General features: G+C 46.3%; 1 protein-coding gene across 2 annotated transcripts; it reads right to left on the minus strand.

The window, feature by feature from the left end:
• Positions 1-480: 480 nt before the first annotated feature.
• On the minus strand, positions 481-9,848 carry COPS7A (COP9 signalosome subunit 7A). Of its 2 annotated transcripts, none has more exons than XM_079936497.1 (8): positions 9,744-9,848; positions 9,058-9,262; positions 7,070-7,145; positions 6,751-6,839; positions 5,445-5,647; positions 4,686-4,791; positions 4,425-4,576; positions 481-4,275 (listed from the first exon to the last, which is right to left on the minus strand). In XM_079936497.1, the coding sequence occupies exons 2-8, from the start codon at positions 9,217-9,219 to the stop codon at positions 4,236-4,238; spliced, it is 828 nt and encodes a 275-aa protein (XP_079792623.1). In that variant the 5' UTR covers positions 9,220-9,262; positions 9,744-9,848; the 3' UTR covers positions 481-4,235. The 2 variants fall into 2 exon arrangements, with proteins under 2 accessions (XP_079792623.1, XP_079792624.1); XM_079936498.1 differs by lacking the exon at positions 9,744-9,848 and adding an exon at positions 9,631-9,728.
• Positions 9,849-18,355: the final 8,507 nt, after the last annotated feature.

Consider the following 18,355-nt stretch of genomic DNA (forward strand, 5'->3'; position numbering starts at 1 on the left):
AGTCTAATCTGGGCAACACTGGAGGGGGGGAGGGAATGGTAAACTCACCACCGGTTTAGCAGAACTTTGAATTCGCGTGGCTTGCAGGACCCCAGTTCCCCGACCGGGGATTGAACCCGGGCCCTCGGCAGTGAAAGCATGAAGTCCCAACCACTGGACTGCCAGGGAATTCCCTACTTTGTTTACTATTTACCATAGATCTCGGATAACTGCTCCATGCATTCTGTCCAGTAGCGTGAGAGAGACAGGGTGGTGTGTGCCTACTCCACTTATGATCTGTGTGACCCTAGGCAGGTTACATAACCTCTCTGTACCACTTCTGTCATCTTTAGAAGGGGATAATGGTGATATTAATCTCAGAATGTTGTTGTGTGTATTAAATGAGTTTATATACATAAAGCACTCAGAACAGTGCTTGATCACAGTAAGCACTTAATAAATATTATTTATTAGTAATAAATAATATTATTTATTATTAGAAATTATCATAGAAATATTGGAAAATAGAGACAGGCAAAAAGACAAAAATCACCCAAAATCCCAATGCCCAGAAGGATAATATATGCATTATGGTTTGTATTATTTCAGATTTTTCAGTCAAGATATATTTACCAATTGATTGGACAGATGAACAATACGTAAAAGTATAGGACTGGATTCCCCCACGCATGCCCCACGTTACACATTTCATATTAGGGGAGCTGCAGTAGTCCACAGGATGAAACCCTTCTGCTTCTAGGCCTTCATCCCACTTTTCTTCCCACTCAGATTGCTCATCCTCCCTCCCCTTTATCAGGTTAACTGCTACTTGGGTTTCTAATTTCAATTTAAAGGTCACATCCTGGGAGGAGGCTTTCCTGACCCCAGGCAAGTAGATCCCCTGGTAAGCGCTTTCGTGTCACCCTATACGTCTTAGTACTTATCACACTTCTTTTAATTATATAACAATATACTTAAGAACCTCAGAGACAGGACAAGTCCTCTCTCATGCCCTGTACTCAAAGTTTCACCTTTGCTCATCATTCTTTTCCCGATGGTGACCCAGGGCCTCCTCACCCGTCCTCCAAGGCCCTGCAGTAGAAGCCTTTTCAGCTGATCTAAGGTGGCACTAATCTGGGCAAGTCTGCTTATATAAATGGGACATCACAGCTCAGAGCTGAGTCAATGAGGGTAGTGAAGTCCCATTTCCAGTCCAATCCCAGAGATTCTAATTCAGTAGGAACTGGGGTCCAGGAATATGCATTTTCAAAAGCTCCCCTGATAATTCTGATGCCGGTGGACCAAAGAAACACTGCCTGAGGTAGGAAACTTCTGACATGCCTTCCAGTGATCCCTGCCTTCTGATAGTCACTAGGCTGAACCTGGTGACTAGTAAAATTGATGGGATGTTTCTTCCGTGATTAGGTTACAAAAGACTGATTTCACCTTGCTGATATCTTCTCTCTGGCTCTTGCTCTGATGAATGGGGCTGCCTCTGACATACAGTCAGCCAGGGAATGAAGTCCTTAGTCTGACCACCCAAAGCTGATGAATCCTGTTGACAATCACTGGGTGTGCCTGGAAGTAAGTCCTTCCTACTGGAACCCTGAGATGAGACGCCCTCGCTAACACTGTGCTGTAGCCTCGGGAGGGACCCTGAAAACTCAGCAGAGAACTCAACTTAGTTGTGCTGATTCGCGGACCATAGAAACTGGTGGTTTAATAAATAATAAATGTGTGTTGTTTTAAGCCACTAAGTTTCAGGGTAATTTGTTACACAGCAAGAGAACTCATACACTGCCTAGACTTGCCCCGCTGAACTCCCTTCTCTCCACCCATGTTGGAAGTTGAACCTAAGCAGAGAATTTCTAACCCCTCTTTAACAGGATCGCGTGAAACACTGACTATAGACATTGCCTTTGCTCTTCTTGTGCATAAAGGTGCGCCCCAGTGCAGTCATGTTTTTTAGCTATGGAGACTTTGTCTTTACCTTCTAAGTGTCACCTGTTTCATGTGCACGAACTCTGAACTCACAGGAAGCCAAGTTCTCTTCCTCTTCCTCCCTACCAGAGTGGTCCAGCCCTGAGCTCCTCTGAGATTGCTGTACAGTAGGGATCAGCATGTGAGAATGTGCAAGTGCTGATAAGACTCTTGGTTGGGAGAATCTTCCTGGTGCCCTAGGCTTGGTTATGCACAGAATCCCTAAATCCCGAACCAAATTCCATGGTCAAAACCAGCCCCCAAATACTCCACTGCCCCATCTCCAAGCCTTGGGAGCCAAGAGCCCTGTCTTTGTAAATCAAAGACAAATTGCATGTTCATGTCCCTGGGGCTGTGAACGGCGCCTCCTCCCTCTTTGGGTGGAGGACCAGGCAGTCCCAGCCCAGCCCACACCAGACCGTAGAGACACCCACGGAAGGCCGGCACTAGACAGATCAGGGCAGTTGTGGAGTCAGGGCTGGAAGCAGCTTACAGGAAAATGAGATACTAAAGTTCAAGAGAAAAATGGGGCCTGGGCAGGGAAAGGGGGCACAGGCTCGAAGCACCAGCAGTTAGTGACTTCTGCACAGTGGACGGTGTGGGAGGAAGAAGGGCTTTATTTCAGAGACTTAGACTCAAGATGCAACAGGCTCAACAGGCTAGCCTAGGCCAAAGCTAAAGCGAGAGGCCAACAGTGTCAATTCCCGAGACAGGGCCCACTGGACTGGTCCCATTCAGTCTCCGCTGCCCTGCAAGATAACTGGCTCACCCAGACCACTTTTAACCGAAAACTCGGGATCTACCCCCACTTCCAATTCTACAACTGACACCTTTAGGACCAGTAAACAGTAGTCTGTCCTACATCTCCACCTAGAGGACAGCACAAGCTCGGGAGGGCAACTCGGTCAACACTGGGACCCTCAGGAGGCAATCGCCTCTCATGCACAGGCGGGGGCGGGGGGGGGGGGGGGCAGCTGTCCCTTACACTAGAGCTTCCCAATTCTAGCGCGTGCGCAGCAGTGCGCTGAGCCAAGGAGACTAATCCTCCCAGCATGCTGCTTGGACGCTCTGCCTTGGACGGGGACAGGAGCCCGACTGCTGCTTCTTACTGAGATGGGAGAGTCCTGTGTGGTACTGATGCAAAAACTGAAGTTTACTATCAACTCTTCCGCCTACAATTCTATAAGCTGGAAGGAAACAGGCTGAACTCAAGCTCCTTGAGAGCAGGGACAGTGCCCATCGCTTTGGACCTCCAGAGCCTACCACATGCTGGTGCTCGGTGAGCATCCACTGCCTCTTAAAGAATGCCGAGATGCTGAGCCGATCTGGCCAGAGCCAAACGGCCCACGATCTAGGTCTCCGGTACCTGGTTCTTTTGTTTTTCCGGCACTTTGCTTTAGAGCGGACTGGGAATGAGCCTTCTTCCCATCCACAAACACCAAAGACAGAAGACACCCAGTTCAGGGCGTGTTTGTAGATAGACTTCTCATAGATTTATTTCTGTGTCATGTTATATATAGATATACGTATATATACTCTTTTTATACAATCTATATCCCCTGCCCTTCCACACAAAACTCACAGAAGGAAGTGTAAATCCTTCCAGGATTGCCATCAGGCTTTCTAAGACTGCCAGGGCCAAGAAAGGACCATCTCACAACAGCTCAAGAAACAGCTGCCCTGAGGCTCTGGGGTCATTGAAGCAGCAGCACTCCCAGGACCCAAGGGGAGGAGAGAGGACAGGAAACAACTGCAGAGTGACAGGATTCTAGGATGTGAGTGTCCAGTGACTCCTAGAATGGCTCCCAGAACTCTCAGGGTGGGAATAAAGGTGGGAGCCCTATGGCTCTTCAGATGCTGCCCAAACAGGCGGGTGGGCAGGAGGCTGGGCATGCAGGGCTGGGCGGAGGAAGGGGAAGGGATCACGTGTGGGCTATGCTGGAGACACGGCAGCCCCACCCACTCAGTGACGTATAATAAACAGGGACAGACGCTGACTCCTAAAGAAATAGGGGAGGGAGCGTGGCAGGAAGAGGGGACAATGGGACACACAAGAAAGTTACGTGAAACAAAAAGTACCAACAAAAACACGACTTGTACTTGCCTCCCCCCAGAGACGGTGTGGTCTATGCCTGGGGGTGTGGGAGAGAGGAAGGGAGGTGACGGGTCATGAACTAGGTTATCAGCTGGCCAGGGGCACAGGAAGGCTCTCTGAGGACTCCTAAGGGGCAGGCAGGCAGCTAGGACCCCACATCCCGGAAGAAACGACAGTCCTTTCAGTTCGACTTGGACCAAATCTTGGCGCTCCCTCGGAGCCTGGCAAGGGGAAGAGAGAGAGAGAGGCTGCAGGGAACCCCCTCAGCACTGCAAGCTCCCCCGTCCCCGACCCCCACGCAGGTGACGGGAGGCACGAGGAAGCAGCAGCAGGGCGCCCGGACGCCGGCGGCTCCGCCGCAGCCGCTCACCCCTTGCCCTTCGAGGCTTTCTTGCTGGGCTGGCGCTGGTTGCTGCCTGGAGCCGGTTCCCTCAGCTCCGTCAGGTGCTGCTCGGGGTCCTGAGACGTGGCCGCGGCGGCAGCAGCTGTTGTGACTTTAATGGTTTTTTTCAGGTTGGCGACCTACCAGGATGAAAGGAGTGGGGAGAACGAGGAAGGTTCCAGAACCTGCCAGCCCCTGCCCACCTGGTCTGCCTGCGGCCGTCACTGCCCGGGACGCCCGCCTGCTCACCTCGCTCTCAATGTGCTGCTTCAGGCCCAGCTGCTGCTCCTTGTGCTGGTTGGCGCGGCTCACCTGCTCCTCGATGCCCGACAGCACCACCTCGCAGCCCACACACCTGCGGGAACGAGGGTCAGCAGAGGAGGGCTGTGATCAGGCTCGCGAAAGAGAGACTCCCAGACACCCCCGAGTCCGGCCATCCAGACCCCTGTCTGAGTCAGAAGCCTTGCCAGGGCACCTGGGAGCCACCTGCGACAGTACTCCCAGGAGCCAGCAGGACACTCAGGTAAGATACGGGAGGAGAGAGAAGTGCCCGGAGTGATGTGCAAGATGGGAGTAGGAACTAAAACCAAAACAGGGTGGGGGAGGCAAAGAGGAAAAAGAGGAGGTGTCTTAACAAGCTCAAGTCAGACAAGAACACAGAAAACAGAAGCGGGAGAGGCCCGTGGCCTGTGGACAGGGCTGCCCACTGACCAGGGGGCTGCATGCAGCCGGAGACACGTGATCCACACCGCAGGGGGTGCGCTCAAGAGTACCACCCCCTCCCTCCCCCGGTTACTGCACTGCATCGAGGAAGCGCCTCCGGCCTCCTGCCCCCCAGGCCCTCCTCCACTCTTTTTCTCCCTCAGAAGCCTCTGGAGGAACGAGCTCACTCCCCTTCATCCTCTTGGGTTCCACCTCTGCCTCCCGGCCCAACTCGCCCCCCTCCAAAGCATCCCTCCCTTTCTTGGGGCGAGCAGAGAAGGGACGGCGCCGGGACACAGGTCTCACCACTCCTGCAGGGTTCGGGCGATGGCACTGAGGTCCTGGCGCTGGATGTCCCGCCCAATGCTGTAGTCAACCTCTAGCCGCTGGTTGCGCTGGTCCAGGGAGCCGCGCAGCACGTCGGCGTACACGGCCTCGATGACGAGGTCTTCCAGCTGCCGCACGTTCCGCAGGGCCAGGGCCTCCAGCAGCACTGCGTATGGGATACACTGGGGCCCGAGGGCGGGCTGGGGCTGTGAGGTTCCGCAGCAGAGAAGGGCTTCCAAGATTCTTCTTCCCTCCTTCCCCCCCCCACCGCCCACCCTCCGCTCCTACTCCTAAATCGTTTCCTCTAAGAGGCTGGTTCTAAGGTAAAATAAATAAAAGTACTCCCACCTGAGAAATAACAACGTGAGAAGAACAATCTTAAATAAAAGACATAGGCTCCCCTACTCCCTTCCCTCCCCCACCCCAGGGGGACATCTGCCTGGATGTCCATCCTCTGGCCCAGCTCAGGACACAACACGGACCTGGTCAAGATGAGCTTGACATAATGGGAGGATGTGGTGTGGGAGAGGTCTGGAGCTACTCTGTTTACCATTTATACTCCGTCTACCTCCAAAGAGGCATCTTGCAGTAGACAGCCTGGTTTAAGTAAAACCATGAGCACGCCGAGAGTCAGTAACAACTGGGAGACGCAGGTGGGCGGAGGCGGAGAGTTAACAAAAACAGAACCCAACTGGATATACAAAGACACTTCTGGCTTATGTATTTCTTTCTTTCTTTTGTTTTTTTTGGTCGCGCCGCGTAGCTTGCGGGGTCTTAGTTCCCCGATCAGGGATTGTTGAACCCGGGCCACCGCAGTGAAAGCGCCGAGTCCTAACCAGTGGACCGCCAGGGAATACCCTGGGTTACGTGTTTCTTATTTTAGCAAACAGAAGCTGGCACCTCCCCAGAAGAGAGAGCTTCGTTCCAGCTTTGGATGCCGCGGCTGTCTGCAGAGGACTTTACGGTGGGGGGAAGAGGGGGCTGCTGAACGACAGTGAGCGGTATCCTAGTTGCTATTCTGACCCCAAACGTAAAAGGTGTTTTAATTAGAACTTAAGTTGGTTGAAAAAGAAAAACAAAATAGAAAACTAGGAGAATAATATTCAGCCCCAAAGGCCGCAGGTAACAGCGTTCAGACACAGACCCTGGAGGGGCAGGGGGCGAGTCAGGAAGAAGCAACATGGTGGTCAAAGGCTGTCCAATGCCATTCCCTTCAGATGGACCCTCGAGAAGGGAGATACAGAAGGGCTCTCTGCGCCTCAGGACTGGGGGGACTGTCACTCACCTTGACTTTGGCAGCCAGGGTGACGACTGACAGGTGTCGAAGCTTATTCTTCTGAGCCTCTGTGAGTGGGGGAAGATTCCGGGCTTCAGCTAGAAAAAAAAAAGACAAAGAAATCCTGATTTCACATTTGTGGAAAGCCCTAGCCTCCTTCCCTTGCCTTTTTTTTTTTTTTTGAGTTTTCCATGCCAATTCAGGTCTTCACCCTGACCCTGTGTACTTAAGGGATCTAAGTCGGGTATCCCAGGAATTTCTTCTAAGTCCCTCGGTAAACTGCCCTTCTCCCACCTCCAGTCTCCAGACCTCCAGCCCCTCCTGTTACCTAAGTAGTCAGCATACGTCCCATAAGCAAACACCGTGAGCAGCCGGAACGTGGAAGCAAAGTCACTCTCAGCCAGCTGTGAGAACATGAGGGGAGAGAAGAAGTGACAGGAAGGGCCTCTCTCTCCACCTTCCCAGCCTTACCCAGCTTGAGCTCCACTTTCTGGCCCCAGCCTTCCCCTCCAACATTAGCTTCCCAGCTCACCGAAAGGAGCTCTCTGCCTCTCTGACCACTCACCCCACAGGAAGGCCTCACTTCTGCCTCCAGGCCTTTGTTTACACTATCCCCCCAATCCGCAATGTCCTCTTGCTCCATCTGCCGCCAATTCCTACCCTAAACTCAGAGTTGAAAACTTTCAGTGTTTAGTATCTAACACACACACACCACGCACACCCCCCAAACACTGCAAACTGTGTTGTCTGGTCCTTAGAGTATATTTAGCATTTCTGAATTTGAATACCTTTAGGGGGGCTGCTGTACCCTCCAATTCACCAAAGACTTCTGCCTCAGCCTCACTCCCTTCACGGCTGCACGAACTGAGCAGGCACTGGGATTTGTGGCCTCTGCTTCAGACCGGCATCACCCGGGAGCTTTCATCACCCAAGCCGGTCCACCCAGACCTCCTCTCCTACCACTGATCACCCACTTAGTCAATCGAAGCCCACCTAAGGTTGTTACCTAAGAATATCTTTCTTTTCAACAAGATTACAGATGTGGTCTCTGGTATCCCACTTAGGTCTAGCAGAGCTGTGCATGTAAGTTGGCTCTGCTGATAAATCCTTGCTAAATAAATGATTTACGCATGGATATCCATTCATCTTCTCTCTGCAACTGGAACGTAAGTTTCACAAGGGGAGCACTGTATCTTGTGCTTTTCTGGTATTCCCAGATGACTAGCAGAGTGCTGAACAGGAACCCAAAACACACTTCTATTCCTTCACCCTGATTCTCTTTAATTCCACTGCAGAGGAGAGCAGGGAAGGAAGGCAGCCAGTTTTCTTCGGACCAGAAGGATTCCAAAAGGCTAAATTCATTGACTCAATCACTGGCACTCAAAAACCTAACTCATACCTGTCCACCTACCACTGTCATAACATCTCAGGGCTTCGGCTGGCGTCACCCATCTTGGCAACCTACTCACTCTGGGCTTTAAACTCTTAACTCTGCCACTTCTGTGTGAACAGTTCTCTCTGCTGTGTTCCTAGCATCTTGCCATGTGTCTTTGGGAAAAAGATAACTTCTACCTTATCAAACTTAAGTGAATTAGCATATGGTGCAAACGGGAGAGAACAGGTCATGCCAATTTCACATTCATTCCTTCCACTTGTACCAGACTTTATACTTTCCCATAATCTCATCTGATTTCTACAACAATAGTGAGGGGCAGTATCAGGTCCTTTTTTTTTTTTTTTAAGGTACGCGGGCCTCTCACTGTTGTGGCCTCTCCCGTTGCGGACCACAGGCTCCGGACACGCAGGCTCAGCGGCCATGGCTCACAGGCCCAGCCGCTCCGCGGCATGTGGGATCCTCCCGGACCGGGGCACGAACCCGTGTCCCCTGCATCGGCAGGCGGACTCTCAACCACTGCGCCACCAGGGAAGCCCTCAGGTCCTTTTTTTTTTTTTTTTTCCTCAGGTCCATTTTTAAAAGACAATTTAGGCCCTAAAATAAAAGTGACCTGATCAAGGCAATATGATTATTAAGAGCTACAACACTGATGGAGACAGGCTAGAATCAGGTCTCCTATTCTGAATCACAGGCTCTTTTGCTTAAAAATGAAAAATACTGGGTTTTACAGATCATTCATCTCCAAAGGGGAATGAAGAGGTTTACTTGCCTACTTACTTCTGCAAGCTGCCAGTTAATAATCACCATATTCTTGTTCAACTGAATGGTTATGGGGTTGCAGAATGAGCCCTGCCCACCCGTTCTCAAATTCAAACTTTAGCCCCAAGCCTCCCTGGGTGCTATCCAGGCCAAGAACCCACCTCTCTAACATTAGGCATATCCAGCAGTTCCCCAAACACGTAGACACCAGGGGCCTCCAGCACCTGGTGGATGAGAGTGGCCAGCGCTGCCCCCTTGGCCGACTTGGCCAGGAGCAGAAATTGCTCCTGGTTCTGCCCTGTCACCTTCACCTCGGCACTCATGGCTGCACTGAGCTGGGGGTACCTGGGCTCAGGAAGTCTGGAGCTGCAAGGAAAGAGGATGTGAAGCTGGAGGTTCCTGAACCGGGGAGGATGAAAAGCACAAGGCCTAGGACCTCTATTGCAGAGGCATTGAGCCACTTTTGCAACGAGGAATCAGAGATGGAGCAGTCTAACCCTTGGATCTAGGAATCCTAAATTCAGCCACTTCGATGGCAGCCTGGCTGACACAGGGTTGCCACGCCCACCTCCCCCATCCCTGGGCCTACCCCCAAGTCCCACCAGTGCACCCCACTGAACCCCAAGGCACAGGTCTTAGTGGGGGGAGGGATGTCACATAGTGTCCACCCCAACGACGACGCTCCCTCAAATCGCCACTGTGCCCCGCATGTGCCCCGAAGCACGTGACCTCACCCTCGGGATCCTTCCACGTGGCTCCGCCCCCTCCCTTAAAGAGGCCGCCCAGGGACCGTGGGCTCCCGCCGGCTGCCCCGTCGTACTCTGGGTCAGACCCTGCGGACAGCTACCTGGAAGCTTCGTCTTCCAGCGTACCGGGCGGGGCCACCGCTCCGTCACCTCCGGCAGCTGTTCCCAGCCTTTCCTGCCAACTCCCTGCAGGGCCGCTCTGGCCCCTAAACTCTATGGCTGGCTTCCGGCCGTACTTCCGCTCTTACGGGGCGGGCTTCGGGCGCGACATGCCCCGCCCTTTCCTCTGACTGCTGAAGCTCCCGTGAGCGAAGCAGGCGTTCTGCCCTCTGATTGGCTGTTGCAGAAAGAAGGACGGGCGCCTTTTCTTCGACTTTTTTCAATAAAACTTTATTGTTGGAAGAGTGCTGGACGCTAAAAGCGGAGGGAACTCCAGGTCTCAGGCCGGTCCCGGCAGTTCTAAGCCGCTTGATATCTGGACATCTGGCTGCACGGGGTGCCTGAGGCGAGATGAAAGCTGTGATCGTAAGAGAGGGGGAGGAGGAAAAAAGCCTGGTGGGATGAGGAGGTGAGAGGACGGGGACAATCAATAATAGAAGTTGAGCAGCAGAGATCACCTGGGTAGCGCAACCACTCATTTTTTTGGAGGATCTAGAGAAAAGAGTGGACACGGTAAAGGAAATAGTAATAGCTATAGCATGTATCGAATGCTTACTGTAGGTCAGGCATCTTTTAAAATTAAAAATGTATCCCGCTGAATCCTCGTAACTTTACAGCATCCCCACTGTGGCTCCAGAACACCATCTGTCATGATTACCACATGTACTTATAGGGTGATGCTTTCCTACACATTGCCTTTTTTAATTCCCGGGAAGGAAAAAAACACTAGGTGGAGGGAAGGCATATATTGTTATTCTCATTTTATAGATCAGAAAATTGAGGCTCATAAGAATTCATAGTTTTCCCTGGAACCCATGTCTTTTCAAACCTGGAGCCAACTTTCCAATTCACTGTGATACTTTAGGGGAAAAAAAAATAAACTAACATTTCTATAGTGTTTTTTATTTCATCCCGGGCTCGCAGAAAGTCAAACGAGAGCAAAGTTAACAGTGTCTTGGAGCCTTTGTGTGAGGCACTGAGCTAACAGCTTTACTTCATTCATTTGATGCTTATAACAATCCATTATTGTTTCCATTTTCCAAATGGAAAAACTGAGGCCCAGGGAAGTTAAGTAATTTATAAGTACTGGAAAGATAAAGGGAAAAAGAAGATAACTGAAAAAAAAATCATAGAACTGGTAGACTGCTGGAGCTGAGGGGACTTTAAGCTCAATGTTTATAGTCCACATGGCTTGGTTCATGATACAAAAGGAGAAACAGAAACAGGGAAAGGACAAAGAGAAGGAGAAGAATAAAATGAGGAAGAAGAGGCAGAGGAGGAGAAAGAAGAAGAAGAAATAAATGAAAGAGCTGATACATGAAAGTGAGGAGAAGGAATCAAAGGCATAATAAAGCATCCAAAGTTTGAAGGAACCAAAGAATTAATGAGTCCAACCGTATCCATTTAAAGAGGGAAGGAAAAAGAAAAATATAAGGAAAGAACGAGAAAAGAGGCAATATATATTCTATTATGTGCCAGGCCTTTATTTGTTCAACGTTTTAACGACTTTTATTATTATTATTATTTGACCTTGTGACATGCAAGATATTAGTTTGCCAACGAGGGACAGAACCCTGCCCCCTGCAGTGGAAGCACAGAGTCTTAACCACTGGACTGCCAGGAAAGTCCCTTAAAGACTTTATATTTTTAGAGCAGTTTTAGTTTTATAGTAAAACTGAGAGGAAGGTACAGAGATTCCCCATATACCCCCTGCTCCCACACATGCATAGATAACCTCCATTATCAACATCAGACACCAGAATGGTACATTTTTTACCTAGGATAAACCTGTATTGACATATCGTAATCACCCAAAGTCCATAGTTTACCTAAGGGTTCACTCTTGGTGGTATACATTCAGTGGGTTTGGAAAACTGTATAATGACATATATCCATAATTATAATATACAGAGTATTTTCCTTGCTGTAAAATTTTTCTGTGCTCTGCCTACTTATCTCTCCCCGCCTCCTACCCCTGGCAACTACTGATATTTTTGTCATCTCCATAACATTGTCTTTTCCAGAATGTCATAGAGTAGGAATCATACAGTATGTAGCCTTCTCAGATTGGTTTCTTTCACTTTAAGTTTCCTTCATGTCTTTCTGTGGCTTGATAACTAATTTCTTTTTAGTGCGGAATAGCATTCCATCGTCTGGATGTACCACAGTTTGTTTATAAATTCACCTACTAAAGGACATTTTGGTTTCTTCCAAGTTTGGGCAATTATGAATAAAGCTGCTATAAACATCCATGTTCAGGTTTTTTGTATGGACATAAATTTTCTACTCCCTCAGGTAACTACCAAGGAGCCCCATTCCTGGATCATATGGTAAAAGTATGTTTAGTTTTGTAAGAAACTGCTAAGCTATCTTCCAACTGGGCTGTACCAATTTGCATTCCCACCAGCAATTAGTGAGAAAATTCCTGTTGTTCCACATCCTCACCAACATTCGGTGTTGCCAGTGTTCCAGATTTGGGCCATCCTAATAGGTGTCTAGTGGTATCTCACTATCGTTTTATTTTGCATTTCCCTGATGACATCTGATGTGGAGCTTGCCATCTGTATATCTTCTTTGGTGAAGTGTCTGTTAAGGTCTTTGGTTCATTTCTTAATTGGGTTGTTTTCTTATTTGTTGAGTTTTAATCGTTTTTCATATATTTTCGATAACAATCCTTTATCAGATGTGTCTTTTGCAAATATTTTCTTCCAGTCTGTGGCTTGTCTTATAATTCTCTTGATATTGTCTACCTCAGAGAGGAAGCTTTACATTTTAATTGTCTACCTTATCAATTATTTCTTTCATGTATAATGTCTTTGGTGGCATATCTAAAAAGGCATCACCATACTCGAGGTTATCTAGGTTTCCTCCTATGTTATCTTCTAGGAGTTTAATAGTTTTGCATTTTACACGTAGGTCTGTGATCCATTTCAGTGAATTTTTGTGAAGGGTGTAAAGTCTGTGTCTAGATTCTTTTTTTTTTTTTTTTTGCAAGTGGATGTCCAGCACCATTCGTTGAAGAGACTATCTTTGTTCCATTGTATTGCCTTTGCTCCTGTGTCAAAGATTAGTTGGCTAGGGGCTTCCCTGGGAGTGCAGTGGTTGAGAGTCCGCCTGCCGATGCAGGGGACACGGGTTTGTGCCCCGGTCTGGGAAGATCCCACATGCCGCAGAGCGGCTGGGCCCGTGAACCATGGCCACTGAGCCTATGCGTCCGGAGCCTGTGCTCCGCAACAGGAGAGGTCACAACAGTGAGAGGCCCGTGTACCGCAAAAAAAAAAAAAATTAGTTGGCTATATGGGAGTCTATTTCTGAGCTCTCTATTCTGTTCCATTTATCTGTTTGTCTATTTTTTCATCAATACCACACCATCTTGATGACTATAGCTTTATAGTAAGTCTTGAAATCAGATAGTGTCGGTCCTCCATCTTTGTTCGTCTCCTTCAATATTGTATTGATTATTCTGGGTCTTTTGCCTCTCCATATAAATTTTAGAATGGTTTTTGATATCTATAAAATAACTTGCTGAAATTGTGGTTGTGATTGTATTGAATCTATAGGTCAAGTTGGGAAGAACTGATATTTTGACAATATTGAGTCTTCCTATCCATGTACTTGGATTATTTCTTCATTTAATTAGTTCTTCTTCGATTTCTTTCATCAGAGTTTTGTAGTTTTCCTCATAGATCTTTTACATGCTTTGTTAGATTTATACTTAAGTATTTCACATTTTTTGGTTACTAAATGACATTGTGCTTTTAATTTCGAATTCCACTTGTTCATTGTTGGTATATAGGAAAGCAGTTGACTTTTGTGTATTAACCTTTGTATCCTGCAACCTTGCTATAATTGCTTATTAGTTCCAGGAGATTTTTGTTGTTGTTGTTGTTCATTCTTTCAGACTTTCTACATAAATGATTATGTCATCTGCAAACAAAGTCAGTTTTATGTCTTCCTTCCCAATCTGTATACCTTTTCTTTCTTTTTCTTGCTTTATTGCTTTAGCAAGGATTTCCAGTACAATGTTGAAAAGGAATGCTGAGGGGGGATATCCTTGCCTTGTACCTGACCTTAGAAAGCTTCGAGTTTCTCACTATTAAGTATGATGTTAGCTGTGGGGTTTTTTTTTGGTCTGTGTATGTTGTTGTTGTTCAACTTTTTATTTAACCTTTACAACCCTTTGAGGTGCACATTAATATCTCAGTTAACCTGTGAGGACACTGAGGATCACAGAAGTTAAATAATATGTTGCAAGTCACCAGTATAAGTGATGGGACTGAGATCCAAATGCAAGTTTGTCTGACTCCAACACTGTGCTAAGAAAGAGAAGAAAAAGCAGAAATGAAAGAGAGAAGAGAGGAGGGAGAAAGAGTCTGAGATCTAGTCCTGATTCATTCAGCTTTACACTAGCTATGACCTTAAAGCGGATTGTGCCATCTTGTGGTAGCTCCTCTTCAGTATCTGGACAGTAAGAGATTAAGGCCAGCTCTGATTCTGATGTTTTATGGTCCCGTGAGAGAGAGAGGAATAAGAGAAGAAAATGAGGGGACAATTGATAAGGAGAAAAGGAGAATTTGGAGGAAGAAAGGAGGGGGGATGGACTAAAGAAGTGAGATTAGAAAGGGCAGAGAGAGAAGAGGAGGAGGGGTAGATATGAGAAAGAGAAGAATAGAAATAAGGAAAAAGGGGAAAGTGGGAAGAAAAGTAAAGATCTCCAAGGGAGGATGGGAGCTAATTAAGCTTAAGCAAAGATTAGGATGTAACATTTATTCACTCATTTATTACTAAGTGACAGTTATTTACAAGGCCGTGTGTCAGGTGCTGTGTTTTTAATGCTAAGGGTAGAAAACAAGATGCACTGAAATAAATCTAGAGAAGCTGATGTCTAAGGAGTCAGACACATAATAAAATATTCATCAGTGATTCAGAAGAATATATTTAGCACCTCTTATTGTCAGGCTTTTGTTCTAACTACTAGGGATATAGAAAAAATAGCTGCCCTCTTGATGTTTACATTCTTGTGGTGAGACTCAGGCAGTAAATACATAGGTCCACACGTAAGTGGTCAGGAGCAAATTATGAAGCAAAAAAAACAAGGAGGGGGATGGGGAATGCAAGAGACATTTGCTCTTTTGTATACGGTTGTAAGGAAAGGCCTCTCTGATAAGGTGACAATGGAGCAGAGACTTTAAAGAAAGAAAAAGAAGCAAGTCATATGGATTTCTGTGGGGACAGTGTCCCAGGCAGAGCAAACTACAAGTGCCAAGTCTCTGAGATGAGAACCTATTGATGAGTATGAGGAACAGCAAGGGGGCCTGTGTGGCTGGAGCAGAGTTGAAACAGGCTGGGACCTGGGACCCTTTGCTGCAGTGCTGCAATGCTTGCAACTGGACAAACAGCTCCTGGAGCTACAAGGTATAAAGAAACTATAAGGGACTAAAAATAACCATGTGCAAGCACAGTTGGGACAAATTATGAACAAAAAGATACAAAAAGACCAAAAAACTCAACTGCCACTTCACTTCTGCAGAGCCAGGAGCAAAAACAGGGTACTGTGCATGCCCGCCCCCGCCCCCTGCACAAAACACCACCCAAGGGGTAAGCAACACACCTAAACCACCACTCTGGCCTGACCCCCCGGGACACACCCCTACCATCACCTTGTATAAGAAACAGCTCACCGCCCCCTTCGGGAGCGAGCAATCAAGGGAACCTGCCTGTTCTCGCTACCTCCTGTGGCTGCAGGAGCCCCAGTAAAGTCTTGCCTGAATCTCTTGTCTGGCCTCTAGTCAATTTCTATTGATCTGATACCCTAGTCGGTATCAGAGTGAGAAGGGAGAGAAGTAGTGGCTGAGGTGGGAGAGAGAGCCGGGTGGCCAGGTCCTATCAGGCCTTGTGGGTCATGGTAAGGACTTTGGCTCTTACTCTGGGTGAGATGGACACCCGTGGAGGATTTGAGCAGAGGAGTAACAGGATCTGACCCATATGTTTAAAATATTCTGATGCTGCATGGACAGAAACAACGAGTTTATTTAGGAGGCTACTCCAATGATCCAGGTGAGAGATTGTGGTGGCTTAAATGAAGGTGGTAGCAGTGGAGGTGAGAAGTAGTTGGATTCTGAATTTAATTTAAAGCTGAGGTGAACAGAATTTGCAAATGGATGAGACGTGAGGTGTAAAAAGAAAAGACAGGGTTAAAAATTACATCCTACAGGCAAGTTGCACCAAGCTTTCAAAGTGTAGACAATTTTAACCTTATATAAAATTTTCCAGAAATTGGGAAAAGAAAGGACAGTCCATAACTCATTCTATGGGGCCAGAATGACTTTGATAGCTAAACCAGAAAAGGGTAATACGAGAAAGGAAAATTGCAGGCCAATCTCACTTATTAACAGAGATACAAAAATCTTCAATAAAACAAGAGCAAACTGAATCTAGCAAAGGGCAAACAAGATAATACACCAAGACTAACTTGAATTTATGGCAGGAATTTAAGGCGAGCTTAATATTAGAAAATACATTCATTTTATTCATCACTTCATCACTAGATTAAAGGAATAAATCACACAGGCATCTCAATAAATACAGAAAAAGCATGTGATGAAATCAACATCCATTTGTGGTAAAAAAAAAAAAAAAAAATTTTTTTAGAAAACTAGAAGGGAACTTGTGGGAGTTCCCTGGTGGCCTAGTGGGTAGGATTCCAGACTTTCACTGCCGTGCGGCCAGAATTCAATCCCTGGTTGGGGAACTGAGATCCTGCAAGCCACACAGTGTGGTCAAAAAAAAAAGAAGAAAACTAGAAGGGAACTTGTAAATCTGATAGAAGAATGCCTGGTACCACCAATTCTGTTTAGTCTTGTAACAGGGATTCTAGACAGAGGAGTAAGGAAAAAAAAAAAAAAGGGTAAAATAATTAGGTTAAAAAAGAAATAAAGCAGTTATCATTTACAGAAAATGTCAAAATGTGATTGCATATGTAGAACATTCAAAAGAATCTACAAATAAATTATTAGAATAAGAGTTGAACAAGGTTGCTTAAGAAAATATAAAATCAATTAATATATTTATATATGAACAACAATCAGATGATGAATGATTTTAAAACTTACCCCTCGCAATACTATGAAAAATATCAAATATCAAGGTATATATGTAACGAAACATGAGTAAGACCCACAGGCAGCAAATTATCATTTATTGTGAGACACTGAAGACCTAAAATAAATGGAGAGATATTTCACATTCATAGATTAGAAGTCTCAATATCATGAAGAAGTCAGTTCTCCCTAAAGAGATTCATACAGTCCTCATCCTGATTCAGGACAATCCTAATCAAAATCCCAACAGGCTTTTTTTGTGAGTGGATAAAACTGACAAACCAATTCTAAAATTTACATGGAAATGCAGAAGGCAAAAAATAGCCTCTTGGAAACGAACAAGACTTGCTTTACCAGATACCAGGACATAATTACAAAGCCACAGTAGTTAAGATAGTGTAGTACTGGCCCAAGATAGATAGATAAATTGACCACTAGAACATAATACAGAGCTCAGAAAAATATCGATGCATACATAGACACAATTTATGATAGATCTGCACATTTGAGCAGGAGAGAAAAGACACACATTTCAATGTTGCTGTGACAACTGGGTATCCATATGAAAAAATAAAACTGAACCCCTATCTCAAGCCACATACAAAAATCATTCCCTACTATGCTACAGACTAAATGTAAAAGGCAAATTAGAAGGGTTTTAGAAGATAATGTAGGGGAGTTCCCTAGTGACCTAGTGGTTAGGATTCCAGGTTTTTACGCCAAGGGCCCCAGTTCCATCCCTGGTTGGGGAACTAAGATCCCACAAGATGTGTGGCATGGCCAAAAAAAAAAAAAGATAATGTAGAAGAATTTATTCATGAATTCAAGGTAGAGAAATCTTTCTTAAGACGAATACACTAACCATAAAGGAAAAGACTGATACATTTGACTGCATTAAAATCAAGAGCATCTGTTCATCAGAAGACAAACCACAGAACAGAAGGAAGAATCTGTAACATTATCACTGACAAAGGATGTGTCCAGGATGTATAAAGAACTCCTACAAATGAGTAAGAAAAAATCCTAACCATAAGAATTATAAATGTGAACTGAAGAGTTGAACTAGCAATTCACAAGAGGAAATCCATAAGGTCAACGAACATATGAAAAGGTGCTCAACCTTATTAATAATTAGACAGATGTAAATTAAAACCATAATGAAATATCGCTGTATACAAAGTAGCCTAAACTAAAGTCTGAAAATATTGTGTTGACAAGAACATGGAGCAAGAGAAACTCTCCTACACAGCTAATGAGTGGACAAGTGGTTCAACCACCGTGGAAAAGCGTTTAGCATTATCTAATAAAGTGGAAGATGCCCATCTATGATGCCGTAATTCACTGCTACACGTATAACAAATACACGTAGTATTATTACATGTGTATCTTCAAAAGCAGACAAAAGGAACTATATTGTTAAGGCATGTAGATACATACAGGGAAACTATTAAGAA

The sequence above is a fragment of the Stenella coeruleoalba genome (genome assembly GCF_951394435.1).
Source record: "Stenella coeruleoalba genome assembly, chromosome: 11".
Taxonomy (NCBI): Eukaryota; Metazoa; Chordata; class Mammalia; order Artiodactyla; family Delphinidae; genus Stenella; species Stenella coeruleoalba.